Raw genomic sequence first — 15,765 nt, forward strand, 5'->3', positions numbered from 1 at the left:
TGTACTATCACTATACGCACTTCGTGCAGATGGGGTCAGCAAACGTTTTCTGTAAAGAGCCAGGCAGTAAGTATATATTGGAGGCCTTGTGGGCCATGTGGTCTGTGGGGCAACTGCTCAGCCCCTCTGTGGTATCACACAGACACCCATGGACGATATGTAAATGAGTGAACATGGCTGTGTTCTAATAAAACTTTATTTACAAAACATGCGATGGGCCAACCCCGACGTATATAATATTGACTCATTTAATCTTCAGAAGTTCTATGTGGTAACTACTGTTATCATTATCACCATTTTATTTTTGGTATTCTTTTCTTTTTTTTGAATTACTGTAAGTCCTACTTTTTAAATTTATTTTTATGGGTGTGTATTAGGTGTGTATGGGCTGCATGAGCTGTTTTGATATGGACATACAATGCATGAAAATCTTGTCAGGGTGATGGAGTCTCCATTATCGCAAGCGTTTATCATTTCTTTGTGTTAGAAACATCCAATTCTTTTAGTTATTTTAAAATGTACAATAAATTATTGTTGACTATAGTCACCCTGTTCTCAAATACCAGATTGTATTCTATACGATCACTCTGACTATATTTTTGTGCCCATTAATCATCCCCTCTTCCTCTCCCCAACACTCCCCACCCCACAACTACCCTTCCCAGCCTCTAGTAGCCATCCTTCTACTCTAGCTCCATAAGTTAATTGCTTTAATCTTTAGCTCCCACAAACAGGAACATATGAAGCTTGTCTTTCTGTGCCTGGCTTATTTCACTTAACGTGGTGTCCTCTAGTTCCATCCGTGCTGCAAGTGATAGGACCTTGCTCTTTCCTTTGGCTGAATATGCTGTGTATGTACCAAAAGTTCTGTATCCGTTCATCAGTTGATGGACACTTAGGCTGCTTCCACATCTTGGCTCTTGTGAACAGTGCTGCAGTAGACACGGGAGTGCAGGTATCTCTTCAATACTCTGAATTCCTTTCTTTTGCGTATATACCCAGCAGTGGGATTGCTGGACCATGTGTAGTTGTGTTTCAGTTTTCTGAGGACCCTCCATTCCGTTCTTTATAGAGGCTGTACTAATTCACATTCCCACCAACAGTGTGCCAGGGTTCCCTTTACTCCACATCCTTACCAGCACGTCATTATCACACAGATGAAGAAATGGAGAAGCATAGAGACTAAGTAATTTGCCTGAGGTCACATGGCTCTGAAGGGGTAGGGGCGGGATTTGAATCCAGGCAAGCCTACTCCAGAGTCCATGGTGGTCACTGCCATACCATGCTGACTCTTGGAACCTTGGAGGGGCAGGGAGGAACCCCAGCTCCTCATCCCCTGAGGGCCTCCACACTGCCTGGCAGTAGGACCTCTCCAAGCCTCCATTTCCTCACTCAAAAAATGGGGAATAATGATAATATATAAATCATATCATATATCACCCTGTTTTCTATGCTGGAGTACAGTGGCACCATCGTAGCTCACTGCAGCCTTGACCTCCTGGGCTCACGCAATCCTCCCGCCGCAGCCTCCTGAATGGCTGGGATTACAGGCTTGAGCCACCACACCAGGCTAAGGGGTTAAAACGAGCTAATGCATATAAATTAGCTGTCTCTGTGCTTGGACATAACGTCAGTACTTGTAATCCTAACCCATATCCGATGCCAGCACTTAGGCTCCATTCACGTCTGCTCATGCCCTTCCCTTGCCCTCTGCCTCAATCGGAATCTCCTAGATTGTCTTCACCGCCCTTCCCACCGTATCCTCACACTGACTCTGAGTTTCCACATTAATTATTGAGTCATCTGGGTTATTGGGTGCTCTGGTCTGGAGACTAATGAGGATAGCCCTGCCCTTGAGGAGCTCAGGGAGTTGTCCCTAGGTAGCAGCGGAGACTGTTACGGAGCTGGAGCCGAGGATGGGGGCCGAGCACACTGGCGTGGAACAAGGCTTCCTAGCGGAGAAAGCTGCTGTGTGGGAAGATCAGTAGAGCTTTCTTTGTTACTTCTTCCTCTTGGCGTAGGTTCTGAGAGCAAATCTAAAGGTCTCCTGGATACCTTCAAAGTACCCCCTGGAGTCAGGTGGACGCCACATGGTTCTGAGGAAGAGACTTCCACTGAAGGCATCCCTGTGAGTGTGACTGACTTGGGGCAGCGGCAGCCCTGGCCAGGCCAGTGTGGGTGTGCAGCCCAGGGGCTTGGGGGAGAAGGGATGCCCTTCAGCCTTTGTGCGCCCGTCTGCTCACCGACGGGGCTTGCTGCACTGCCAGGAGAATGGGGAACTGGAGAGAAGTCACAGTTCTCTTTAAAGGAATTAAAATTATACTCACATCGTTCTTTGTCCTGTTTCCAAGACAACTCTCTTCTGTGAAAGCATAAGGAAAAGCAAAGAAAAGACACCCTTCTCTCTCTGCCTTTAAGACATCAAAGCCAGTTATCCTGGGGTCAGGATGGTACATTGGTGGACTGTGGCCACATGTTGTCTGGCTGTTTGTGGTGTCACCTGGTCTCTACATGAGCTCCCAGCCACACAGGAAAATGGCCTTATTGGTTCTCCCTTTCTCCAAGGCCTTCTTCTTTTTCTGACTTGCCTGGTTAAAGGGGTTTCTTCTTCAGTTTTTGAGGGAAGGCTTCTCTGGGCCATCACAGAAGCTTTGGAAAAACTTTGAGATGGTTTCAGTTCTCCCTTGTGCCAGGAGGATAGCATAACAGATAAAGTACTTTCCCCTCCTCCGCCTCCCACTTCCCGTCCCCCACCCCTCCCCTCCTCTCCCTCCCCCCCTTTTCCCTCCTCCCTCCTCCCCCTTCCTCCCTCCCTTCCTCCCTCTTTCCCTTTCCTCCTTCTCTTCTCTTCTCTTCTCCTCTTCTTTCTCAAGTTAGGGTCTTTCTCTGTCACCCAGGCTGGAGTGCAGTGGCATGAACACAGCTCACTGCAGCCTCAACCTCCCAGGCTCAAGCAATCTTCCTGCCTCAGCCCTCCCGAGTAGCTGGGACTACAGGAGTGCACCACCACACCCTGCTAATTTTTGTATTTTCTGTAGAGATGGGGTTTTGCCATGTTGTCCAGGCTGGTCGTCTCATACTCCTGAGCTCAAGCAGGTCCTGCCTTGGCCACCGCAAGTGTTGGGATTACAGGCATGAGCCACTGTGCCTAGCTCCCCCACCTTTTTTTTTTTTTTTTTTTTTTGGCTTCCTTGTAGTACCTATTCTTCCTGGAAGAGCAGAATCACAGGATTCAAGGCCAGCCATGATGTTGAGAGGGGAACTACCTATCCTAGCAGGAGAGCCTCTGGAACCCACCCAGGGCATCTTGGGATTGGACATTTTAACTTTTCTTTATCACCAACCACAGTCCCTCCTCTTTAAGCCCAGGAACCATTGGTGGGCCTTGGGTGGGTTTGGGGAATCACATACTTGTATCCTTCCCATGCTACTGAAGTGGGTATTAGGCAGTGGGCCAGTACTGCCAGTGAGACTGAGCAGAGCTGAGAAATGGGCAGTTTGCCTTCTAGCGGCCCATCCACAGAGAGAGGGGTCATCTGGCGTCATTAGATCTGTGGAGGAGCCCCAGTCACTGTTGAGATGCTGCCCAGCACCCAGGGATGGGGGAGAGATCCCCTGGCTTCCCCCTCTTCCCGCCCTTCCCACCCCAGTGCCTCTCATTGGCTGAACCTAGCCAGAAGCCTGGGAGCCTGGAAAACAATTTGTGGCGTCAAATTTCACCCAACATCATGGCGCAGACCTAAGCAGAGCAAGAGTGAGAGGATCTGAGCAAACAGGCAAATGACTGGCATGTTCCCTTAATTCCACTTGAGCTACAGTTAATTGCTAACCATTCTAGAATGTTCGTGATACTGGGAAATTCTTTAATCTCCTTCATCTAGAAAAGGCCTCCTTTTTCTTCAAGACCAGCGAAGATTCTTCTTCTCTGTGAAATCAGCACGGACACCCCAGAAGTTGTTGGCTAGCCCCACGTCGGCTGTGCCAGTTCTTTGTCTGGATCTCTGTTTGTGGTACTTGCTACTGCGATACTGTATTTGGTCATTTTTGTGCCTTATTTCTTCTGTCCTTGGAGGGCCTCAAGGGCAGACATAATGTCACAGCCTCTGCATTCTCAGGACCTAACCCAGGATCGTTGCAGGAATGTGCAGATGAGTGGGCTGTGGGGGTGTCCTGCCCAAGCTTTCATAAATGGTGAGTGGCAGAGCAGAGATAGAGGTCTCTGGTCCTGTGCCCTTTTCACCCTGGGATTTCATCTGTAGTAATCAGTAATTCCCTAAGAATCAGAACTTGAAAATCCTGGAGACAAAGTTCACGGACTTATTTCTTATGCATTATGATATAATATATAAAAACATTCCCCAGTTTTTCAAATCTTCATTAATCCAAACTGGATGTTGTAGGGGGCGGGTATGGAGGTGGTATGGACAGACAGACCGGGATCTACCTTTCTTTGTAAAACCTTTCTTAAACTCTGCAAAATATATGTCCTTTTGTTGTAACTGAAGGCTAAGCTCACGCTGCTTCAGAATGTGAGAATGTTTATTATACGTTTCTCATAAATGAATCGATGGAGATACGTAAGTAAGGAATTTAAATAGTGACATCCACAGCGTTCCTTTGGAATTGCTAAAAATTTCTCATGGAAAAGATGCATCAATTTATGAAACAAGAAGATGGCATTTCAAAAAAACTCAGCAAGAGTTCTTAGGGAATAGATGGGATATGATTTTCTCTTGTCTCTTTTGGCTTCAGTTAACAACTCTTCAGTAGGATACCACACTGTACATCCCATTGATGGCAGGAATAAGATTGCCATTGACAGCAGGAAGGTGGTATATAAGCTCTACATTTAGCAGTTTTGATTGTTTTTCCCCCTGATTTGCAAGAACTAAACTTCTTTGCTGTTCCTGTTACATAAGCTATTATACACAAAGAGGAAAGATTTTAATAAAATGGAGTGCTTACTCATTTCCACTGAATAGCTGTCTGGGAAAGACAGAGTGCCGGCTGAAAGTACTTAGTTAATTAGATACATGTGTTTGTTAGTAAAGAAGCATCAGCCTTTCTAGTTCTGCCGTTGGGCTCTCTCATGTCAGTCAACACAGTGGGTCCAGGCTTGAGAAAGCTTCAGAAGAAGATAGACCCTGCCCTGGGAGGCATCACAGCTCTGTTTGTATACCGGAACCTCACCCAGAAAGACACCTCGAGTCCACATCGCATAAGCAAACATAAATGCTTATTTTTTTTACAATGTGTAGTGAGATTAAAAACTCAATTTCGTAAAAACAAATACTGGACAATAACTGATTAGAGAGTAAACAAGGTCAGTGAATGACTTGGGCCTCTTGAATGGGTCTGGGAAATACACACATGGATGGGGAGGAAGGATGGGGCATTCAGCCCTCTGCTGGCTATTCAGCAGGGGCAAGGAGACTGAGAGTCTCATGTGCTGGGCCTGCCAGGACAAAGCTGACGGGACACGGGCCCACACGGCAGCCTAGTAGAGCAGTGGTTTCCAAAATGTGCTTCAAGGGCCCCTGGAGTGCTGGAGCAGCTCTTACTAGGAAATCACTTAACGGGCTCTTACTTACTTCAGATGAGTTCAGGTAAGAGCCAGTTGTGTGCATCTCTTTCTCAACTCCAGTTCAGCGACCTCTTGCATTGTTACCTTGAAACTAGCCATAGTGGAAGTATTTAACTACAGAAATTGGCAAACGCTACAAACTGGAGCTATCCCCCAGTTGAGCAGATTTATTTGTTTGTTTATTTTTGAGACGGAATATCCCTCTGTTGCCAGGCTGGAGTGCAGTGGCGCAATCTGGCAGAGCTCACTGCAGCCTCCGCCTCCCTTGTTCAATGGTGATTCTTCTGCCTCAGCCTCCTGAGGAGCTGGGATTACAGTAGCACGCCACCACACCCAGATAATTTTTTGTATTTTTAGTAGAGACAGGGTTTCACCATGTTGACCAGGATGGTCTCGATCTCTTGACCTTGTGATGCACCTGCCTTGGCCTCCCAAAGTGCTGGGATTACAGGTGTGAGCCACCGCGCCCGGCCCAGCTCTTCAAGTTTTAAGAGTGTTATCTTAGACCACGTGCTTTGGCTCATACCTGTAGTAATCCCATTGCTTTGGGAGGCTAAGCTGAAAGGATTGTTTGTGGCCAGCAGTTCAAGACCAGCCTAGGCAACATAGTGAGAGACTCTGTCTCTGAAAAAAAAAAAAAAAAAATTAGCCAAGTGTGGTGGTGTGCACCTGTAGTCCTAACTACTGGGGAGGTCGAGGTGGAAGGATCACTTGAGCCCAGGAGTTGGAGGTTACAGTGAGCCATGATTATACCACTGTACTCCAGTCTGGGCTACAGAGTGAGACCCTGTCTGAAAAAAAAAAAAAAAAAAAAAAAAGAGTGTTATCTTAGTCTGTTTGTGCTGCCATTACAAAATATCTCAGACTGGGTAATTTATAAAGAACAGAAATGTATTTCTTACAGTTCAGGAGGCTGGGAAGTCACGATCAAGACGCCAGCAGATTCAGCGTCTAGTGAGGCCTCACTTTCTGTGTCCAAGATGGCAGCTTATTGCTGCGTCCTCCAGAGGAGCTGAACACTGTCCTCACGTGGGGAAGGATGGAGGGTCAAAAGAACCTAGCTAGTTCCTTCGAGCCCTTTTTGAGGTCACTGGTCCCATCCATGGATACAGAGCCCTCATGACTTAATCACCCCCAAAGGTTCCACCTCTTAATACTGTCACACTGGACCTTAGGTTTCAGCATATGAATTTGGGGGGGACACATACATTCAAATCGTAGGGAGTCCTGAGACCAAAAAGTTGGAGCACTACTGTTGTAGCAAAAGATGGACACACACAGCTGAGTGCCGTAGGGGAGGGGACCCTGAACTGAGTTTTGTACATCTGCTGCCTCGTTCTGGGGACTGAATGAGCCTGTCGCTTTAGGATACATCTCTGAGAGTCCAAATTTAGACACTGTGTGACAGACTTGGGCCTGGCCTCAGGAGAGAATCTCAGAAGGGCATAGACTATGACATCAGGGTACAGGATGTGAAGTGCCAACCTCCTCTGGGATGAAGGAACACTGGGCAGAGTAGGGCAATTTGAAAGTGGTTTCTTCCAGTTCTCTGAGAGAAAGGTGGGTCTTGGTTATTAGGGCTGTGCATGTAAATAAAATGTTTTGCCTCTTCATCTTCAGAATTAAAACTTTTGTTAAATCCCAAGAGTCAACCATGTTTCGGAAGGGAGCATTTATATCTTCTGTTGCTTACCTACCACCCTTGAAGTTTTGCAGGAAACACTAGAGAAAAAAGGTAGAGCTTTGGTCTCAAACCCCAGGACTTTTTTTTTTTTTTGAGACAGGGTCTTGCTCTGTCACCCAGGCTGGAGTGCAGTGTCATAATCAGGACTCACTGCAGCCTCCATCTCCCAGGCTCAAGTGATCCCCCTGCCTCAGCCTCCCAAGTAGCTTGTGGAAAGGCCCTGTGGCAGAAGAGAGTGTAGTGTATTAGAAGAACTAAAAGAAAGCCTGTGTGGCTGCAGTACAGAAAGCCAGGGAGGAGGTCCAGGATGCTGCTGGACTGGGGAGGAGACAGTCTTGAGCCTGCTTAGCATTGTGGACTTTCCCTCAGAGCCCTAGGAAAACAGTGAAAGATGAAGGGAGATAACCGTACATTGTACTTGCATTTTGAAAGTCTCACCCCGGCTGTAGTACGGAGAGTGGTTTGGAGAAGAAGGGAACTAATGAACTTGTATTTAGTTCGGCTGAGAAATGACATGGTTTGGTATTTGTCTTAGCTTGGGCTGCTGTAAGAGGGCACATAGACTGGGTGGCTTACCAGTAACAGATTCGGCTTCCAGAACTGTCAGAAATCTGTGCTGTTTCTTAGAGCATAGTGTAGTGGAGGGGACCCTGAACTGATCAGGGTGTCAGCGTGATTGGGTTCTGATGAAGTCCCTCTCCCAGGCTGCAGACTTAATGGCTGTATCATTACATGGCAGCAAGAGGGCCAGGGAGCTCTCCGGCCTCTTTAGAGAGGAGGTCTCACCATGTTGCCTGGGCTAGACTTCAATTCCTGGGTTCAAGCCATCTTCCCACCTCAGCCTCCTGAGTAGCTGGGACTACAGGTGTGCACTGTCATTCCTGGCTTTCTCTGGCCTCTTCTTATAAGGGCACTAATCCCATTCATGAGGGCTCCACTCTCATGACTTCATTACCTGCCAAAGGCCCTACCTCCTAATACCATCACACTGCGGGTTAGAATTTCCACATGTGAATTTTGGGGGGGAATACAAACATTCAATCTACTGCAATGATAGTGATAGATACTGTGAGTAATATATTTGTGTGAAGGAAGTCATTGCCAAACTCAAGATCATTTAGATTTTATCCTGTGTTATCTTCTAGTAGTTTTATAGCTTTGCATTTTATGTTTACGACTGTGATCCATTCTGAGTTAATTTTTGTGAAGGGCGTCAGGTCTGTGTCTAGCTTTGTTTTCTGATGTGGATGTCCAGTTTTCCCAGCACCATTTGTTGAAAAGACTTATCTTTGCATCATTGTTTTGCCTTTGCTCCTTTGTCAAAGGTCAGTTGACTGTATTTATGTGGGTCTGTTTCTGGGTTCTCTATTCTGTTCCCTGGATCTGTTTGTCTGTTCTTTTGACAGTACTGCCCTGTCTTGATTACGGTAGCTTTATAATAAGTTTTGAAGTTGTGTAACGTCCGTCCTCCAGCTTTGTTCTTCTCCTTTGATATTGTGCTGCTGTGTTGCGTCTTTGGCTACACAAGTTTTAAGAGTGTTATCTTAGGCCACGTGCGGTGGCTTGCCCAGCACTTCGGGAGGCTGAGCCACAAGGATCACTTGTGTCTAGGAGTTCAAGACCAGCCTGGGTAACATAAAGGGACCCTGTCTGTATTAGTCTGTTTTCCTGCTGCTGATAAAGATACACTCAGACGGGTGTGGTGGCTCACGTCTGTAATCCCAGTACTTTGGGAGGCCAAGGCTGGCAGATCATGAGATCAAGAGATTGAGACCATCCTAGCCAACATGGTGAAACCTGTCTCTACTAAAAATAAAAAAATTAGCTGGGCGTGGCGGCATGTACCTGTAGTCCCAGCTACTTGGGAGGCTGAGGCAGGAGAATCGCTTGAACCTGAGAGGCAGAGGTTGCAGTGAGCTGAGATTATGCCACTGCTCTCTAGTGTGGCAACAGAGCAAGACTTTGTATTAAAAAAAAAAAAGGCATACCCAAGGCTGGGCAGTTGACAAAAGGAAAAGGTTTAATGGACTTACAGTTCCATGTGGCTGTAGAAGCCTCACAATCATGACAGAGGGCAGGGAGAAGCAAGTCACATCTTACGTGGATGGCAGCAGGCAGAGAGAGACAGAGAGAGCTTGTGCAGGGAAACTGCCCTATAAAGCCATCAGATCTCATGAGACTTACTCACTATCACAAAAATAGCACTGGAAAGACCACAAGTGACTTGCCTTCCACTGGGTCCCTCCCACAACATGTGATTCAAGAGGAGATTTGAGTGAGCACATAGACAAACCATGTCACTGTCTCTAAAAAAGAATTTTTGTTTTTAAATTGGCCAGGTGTGGTGGTGTGTGCCTATAGTGCCTGTAGTTCTAGCTACTGGGGTGGGATCAGTTGAACCCAAGAGTTGGAGATTACGGTGAGCCATGATCACAGCACTGGACTCCAGCCTGGGCTACAGAACTTGTCTCTGAAAAAAAGAAAAAGAAGTGTTAGTCTGTTTGTGCTGATGTAACAAAATACCTCAGACTGGGTAATTTGTAAAGAACAGAAATTTATTTCTCATAGTTTTGGAGGCTGGGAATTCCAGGTTGAAGACACCAGCATGTTCAGTGTCTGGTAAACACTTGCTCTGTGCTTCCAAGATGGTGAGAAATATATTTGCCTCTAAAAATTTTAACAAAAACATGTGTTTCCATTCTCTCATTGAGCAGAAGAAACAATCCTAATAGTTTACTTATAATGTAATTAACACACCTGGCTATATTTTGTCCAAGCATGTGGCCAAACTGACAGGGTAATTTAGCACCCTGTGAAAGGTTGACGGACAGAGAACCGAAGTCTCATAGAATCTTGCTAGAAGTCATCTGGTCCAGCCTCTAACCGGAGCACTCCAAAGACATTGTACCTTTGCCAGAGCCCCTCCAGCGGTGGGAGGTTGTCACTGTTGTTACAGAGTCACAACAGAAGGACCATGTGAATGATGTACATTAATTATGGGACAAATAACCAAAGCATCTGACGGCTGTAGTTGTTTCGGTGTTTGCACACTTAACTTTCCCTCTTCTCCCCTAACCTCTGCAGAATGGCTTATTCAGAAGAGCATAGAGGTGAGCCCTGTGGTTTCATCCGCCAGAATTCCAGCAACTCCATTTCCTTGGACTTTGAGCCCCATATAGAGTACCGGTTTGTGGAGCGGTTGGAGGAACGCTACAAATGTGCCTTCTGCCACTCAGTGCTTCACAACCCCCACCAGACGGGATGTGGGCACCGCTTCTGCCAGCACTGCATCCTGTCCCTGAGGTGAGTGGGCAGGGCCTACAACTCCGGCCATGGCAGGCCCAGCATCCAGATGCCAACTGTGGCCACTCAACTGTTCTCATGGCTTTTGGAGTTGCTTTACTTGGCCACAGAACCATGACTATAAGGAGGGACTCTTGTGAGGTCCTGAAGAATAATCATTTTTGGGTTATTAATTTACAGATAAACTTTCTTAAAGTTAATTTACAGATATCCTTTTCTTAAAATTCAGACTGCACCTGTTTTGCATGGGAGAGCAGACCTAGCCGCACACTCCCTTACGGGAGCCGGCTGTGTGGAAGAGCTTGAATCTCACAGAGTCTGTGTTGTAGTCACTCCAATATTCCTTGAGGCAGAGGTGCTGTGACACCTAGAAGAGACCTTGCTGCCATGGATGCTGTCCATTCCTGGGCAGCTGTGTTGAGGGCGGAGAACAGGAGAGATGTGGAAGCAGACACACTTTGGGGGGGTTATATAGGAAACAAGGCAGTCATTTTGCCCTGCCAAATTTTGAAAGTGGGTTATTACAGTGGATCCTCGTTCCTTCATGTGTTTGCGCATTCAGCACCTGTGTGTTCTGTGCTCTCATGCTGAAGAGCTACAGTGTGGAACAGGACCCCATGCCTACCCTCTAGAATGTCCCAGTCCTGAGAAGGAGACGATGTGGTGCAGTGTGGTAAGCAAAGGACAAGGGGCATCTAGTTTTGTCCACTGACTGCATCCTGGAGGATGCATGAAGTTTTTCAGGCAAACTGAAAGACCAGGAAGGTGCTGAAGGAGGGGTGCAGTAGGCACCTTCTGGGTAGAGGGAACAGCATGTGTAGACAGGGACCAGCCTGCCCAGGGCTAGAGCATGGCTGGAGCCCTGGGGCTGCTTTTGGAGATGCTGTTGAGGTAAACACCTAACTCTGGCTCCATTTTTATTTTTCTCTCCAGAGAATTAAACACAGTGCCAATTTGCCCTGTAGATAAGGAGGTCATCAAATCTCAGGAGGTAAGAAAGTCACTGCTTTGGTCTGGCAGCTCTCAGGGTGATAGAGAAGAAGTCAATGAATTGGACGTAGAGATTGGAGCAGGAGAGTGGTCAAGGGAGCCCTTCCTTGGAGTCCACGTTCCTCTGCCGTGGGGTCATATCAGACCTACGCGTAGCCCTGTTTTAGAGGCTTGTTTGGGTCCTTATTGACCACACCCCTCCTCCACCCCAAGTCTCCTCTCTTGGTTCTTCCTTATCTCCTTCCTATACTAGCTCCAGCTAATGTATTTCATTATGGTTTTGATTTGCATTTTCCTGTTGGCTGATGAGGTTGGGAATTTTTTCAGGTGCTTATTGGCTATTTGTATATCTTGTTTTTTAAAAATGCCTATTTATTTCCTTTTCTTATTTTAAAAACTTGAGTTATTTGCCTGTTATTGTTGCATTATAAAAGTTGTTTATAGCCTATAATCCCAGCAGTTTGGGAGGCTGAGGCAGGCAGATCATATAAGGCCAGGAGTTCGAGACCAGCTTGACCAACATGGCAAAACCCTGTCTCTACTAAAAAATACAAAAATTAGCTGGGTGTGGTGGTGCACAACTGTAACCCCAGCTACCTGGGAGGTTGAGGCATGAGAATCGCTCGAACCCGGGAGTTGGAGGTTGCAGTGAGCTGAGATCATGCCACTGCACTCCAGCCGAGGTGACAGAGCAAGACTCTGTCTCAAAAAAAAGAAAAAAAAAGTTCTTTATATATTCTGGATATAAATATCTGCAAATATTTATCTTCCGTTCTGTGGGTTTTCTTTTCTCTTTCTTGTACTGTGTTTAAAGCACAAAAAATTTTCATTTCGATGAAGTCTTAATTCATCTGTTTGTGTTTTCTGTTTTTGGTTGCTTGTTCTTTTGGTGTTGTATCTAAGAAACCATTGTCTGTCCCATGTCATGAAGATTTTCTCCCTTAAAACTCCTCTTTAGGTTCAGTTTTCTTCCTTTAGGGTCTGTTGCAGGATGTTTAAGCAGAAGCTTCCCTTCAGCCCCTGGTCTGCTGCGTATGCGCCTTCTCTGTACTTGTTATAATGTGTTTTGCAAATATCTGCAACAGGGCTGTGCTGAACTCAGCGTCTGTCTGAGCTACTGTTCCAGGGCTTGGCATACTACAGTCTTGGGACACATCCACCCTGCCACCCATTTTTGTATGGCCTGTAAGCTGAGAAACTCTTTCTATGTAATGGTGGATGCATAGAAACCTTGTATTTTTGCAACTTCTTGTGAGTCTTAAACTACTTCAAAATAAAGTCATTTAAAATAATCCAGAGAAGGTTTTGTGAAATGAGGTTCAAATTTCAGTGTTCATGAATAGTGTTTCATTGGAACGTAGCTGTTCCCATTCATTGAGGTATTGCATAGGAAGAGCTGAAACGTGGCAACAGAAACAATTGTGATGTGGACTCTCTGACCCCTTACAGTTTGTCAACTCCTGGTTTGTGCTGAAATAGCAAGCCAGCACAGCCTGGGTGATGCTGTCTGATGAATGATACATTTACCCTGGGACAGGAAGCTGAAGGCAGCACTCTTGGCTAAGCTTCACTTTCTGACCTTTGAGAATATGGGGTCAAGTTCAGCATGAGATTCGCCTAGCTGCAGCCTGTTGCACTGGGCATTGTTACCTGGCTTGTATGTTTGATGGTTTTTCAAAAGCCTATATCTGAGTTAGCCTTTTCTTTCAATGTGGTGTAAGTGTAATATTTCCATTCCAGCAGTTGTCTGCAAGTTCCCACCTGCCTTCTGAGATATACTTGAAGACCAAATTAAAATAGCTTAATTCACATTGCTGTAAAACTTTGAAGTGTGTGAGACCCGTTATGTTTACCTTTCAGGTTTTTAAAGACAATTGCTGCAAAAGAGAAGTCCTCAACTTGTATGTATATTGCAGCAATGCTCCTGGATGTAATGCGAAGGTTATTCTGGGTCGGTACCAGGTTGGTATGACTCATGAACAATATCTGCCTTTGCCATTTTTCCAGGGATGTGTATTGAACCCTTTTATGTGACAGTTACTGAGCTAAGCATGTAACAGGGATTCAGTGGATTGCCTTCGGGGATTCCTAGTCTAGCAATACAGGTGGCTACAGTGCTGCGGCACCCCTAGGGCTGGGGTGTGAGTGAAGAGGTTCATCCTGTATGGAGTGCAGGGAAGACCTCTTGTATCCACTAGACCTTAATTGTGTGGTACGGATCATTGAGCCAAATGAGAGGGTGTGGGACGTGCTCGACCAAACAAACATTCGAGAATATGTCATTTTGGGGGACTGGGTGGGACCCCGGGGATTGTGAGGTCCTTCCCCGAAAGCATTTGCTCTCTCACTTGGTGGTATGGTAGGCATTTCGCAGCAAGTGTGAGGCCTGGCCTCGTGGGGTTTATGATCTATGGCAGATTACTCAGACCAAGGCAGAGACAGGCTGTGGGTTAAAGGTAAAGCATTGACAGGAGAGACAAATCAACAAGGTGTAGGGGAAGGTAAGTGAAGCGGAATTGAGTGCCTGTCAAATGAAGTAAGGCCAGCTGCTCTTCCCTCCAGCTAGGGAAGGTGGTTAAATGGGAAGCTGGACACTTGTCGTTGTCTGGCAGGCCCACGTCAAGTTTGATCACACTACGAGTGAACGCGACTCAGGCATCTCTAACTCCTAGGGAATTGCTGAGAGGCTGCTGAAAATTTCCCTGCACACCCACACGTTTTGGAACTCGTATTTCAGATGATTCAGTCTTTTCTCTATCACTCCAAATCCCTCAGGCACTGAGCTTCTACGTGTGTAAATGATTTCCTTGTTAACCCAAGGATTTCTTTGGAGGTTCATGGAACTTTTTTTACGTTTTCATGAGTCCTTTGCCACTTGTTTTGAATAGTCAAGTCCTAGAGCGAGCGAGGCCTTTTTTCCCAACTTTGTTGTCACTAAGCCTAAAAAGCAAATGAGGCTGAAATGGACCATTGAACAGCTTTAGTGACCAGACCACAGGCTTGTGGAGAGCAGGGGCTGGTTCTTTCCACCTGTTTCTTTTATATTTCCCCTTGTTCCTTGTTTCCCACGCACCCCCTTGTGTGGTAAGGTGTAGAAATCTTATAGGTAGCAGAGTTTCAATGAATGTTGACTGTTTGGGTGAGAGTTGAGGAGTAATATCAACAAATTTTGGAGAAGAGATGGATTCCAACTGTGATATGATTCATACCACTGGAGGTGAATGAGAATACCTATATTTCTCTTACTGTCAAAAAACTGTTTGCCTTTTCTTCTGAGAGAAGATCAGCAAACTCTGTTAAGAGCCAAACAGTAAAAATAAAATAAAATAAGAAAGAGCCAGATGGTAACTATTTTAGGCTTTGCAGGCCATAGAGTCTCACAGTTACTCCTCGCTCCCATTTCAGAGGGAAAGCAGCTGTAGACAATATGTAAAGGAATAGGTGTAGCTCCTTTCCAATACAACTTTAATTATAAAAACAAGTAGCAGGCCAGATTTGGCCCGTGAGTCCTCACTTGCCAGTTTTGTTTTAAAGGACCCTCAGAGGGACAAGTTCTCTAACATTTTGGTAACTTGCTAGCATCACAGTAACTACAGTGATTCAAAGGTTTTCATTGAGATATGCCTGCTTTTAAAAGTCTAGAATGTTGGCCAGGTGTGGTGGCTCATGCCTGTAATACCAGCACTTTAGGAGGCTGAGGCGGGCGGATCACCTGAGGTCAGGAGTTCAGGACCAGCCTGGCCAACATAGCAAAACTCCATCTCTACTAAAAATACAAAAATTAGCTGGGCATGGTGGCGGGCGCCTGTAATCCCAGCTACTCAGGAGGCTGAAGCAGGAGAATTGCTTGAAACCCGAGAGGTGGAGGTTGCAGTGAACTGAGATCATGCCACTGCACTCTAGCCTGGGTGACAGAGCAAGACTGTCTTAAAAAAAAAAACAAGAACAAAAAAACATAGAATGTCCAGCCTGGCCAACATAGTGAAACCCTGTCTCTACTAAAAATACAAAAATTAGCCGGGCATGGTGTGTATCTATAATCCCAGCTACTTGGGAGGCTGAGGCACAAGAAGTACTTTTACCCAGGAGGTGGAGGTTGCAAGGAACGGAGATCCCGCCACTTCACTCCAGCCTGGGCAGCAGAGAGAGACCCTGACTCAAAAATAAAATAAAATAAAAAATAAAACAGTATAAGAATACAAAT

General features: G+C 46.0%; 1 protein-coding gene across 4 annotated transcripts in view; it reads left to right on the forward strand.

Annotated features, from left to right (window-relative positions):
- The window catches only part of TRAF5 (TNF receptor associated factor 5), a 48,654-nt gene that overhangs the window by 15,698 nt on the left and 17,191 nt on the right, over positions 1-15,765 (forward strand). For all 4 annotated transcript variants that reach the window (XM_064360347.1, XM_064360349.1, XM_064360348.1 and 1 more), the window contains exons 2-4: positions 10,353-10,571; positions 11,505-11,562; positions 13,422-13,523. In XM_064360347.1, the coding sequence (XP_064216417.1) occupies positions 10,354-10,571; positions 11,505-11,562; positions 13,422-13,523 (378 nt within the window). In that variant the 5' untranslated portion in view covers position 10,353. The remainder of the gene's footprint in view (positions 1-10,352; positions 10,572-11,504; positions 11,563-13,421; positions 13,524-15,765) is intronic.

Source organism: Aotus nancymaae, unplaced genomic scaffold, assembly GCF_030222135.1.
Source record: "Aotus nancymaae isolate 86718 unplaced genomic scaffold, 86718_ANA_hifiasm-v0.15.2.pri h1tg000039l, whole genome shotgun sequence".
Lineage (NCBI taxonomy): Eukaryota > Metazoa > Chordata > Mammalia > Primates > Aotidae > Aotus > Aotus nancymaae.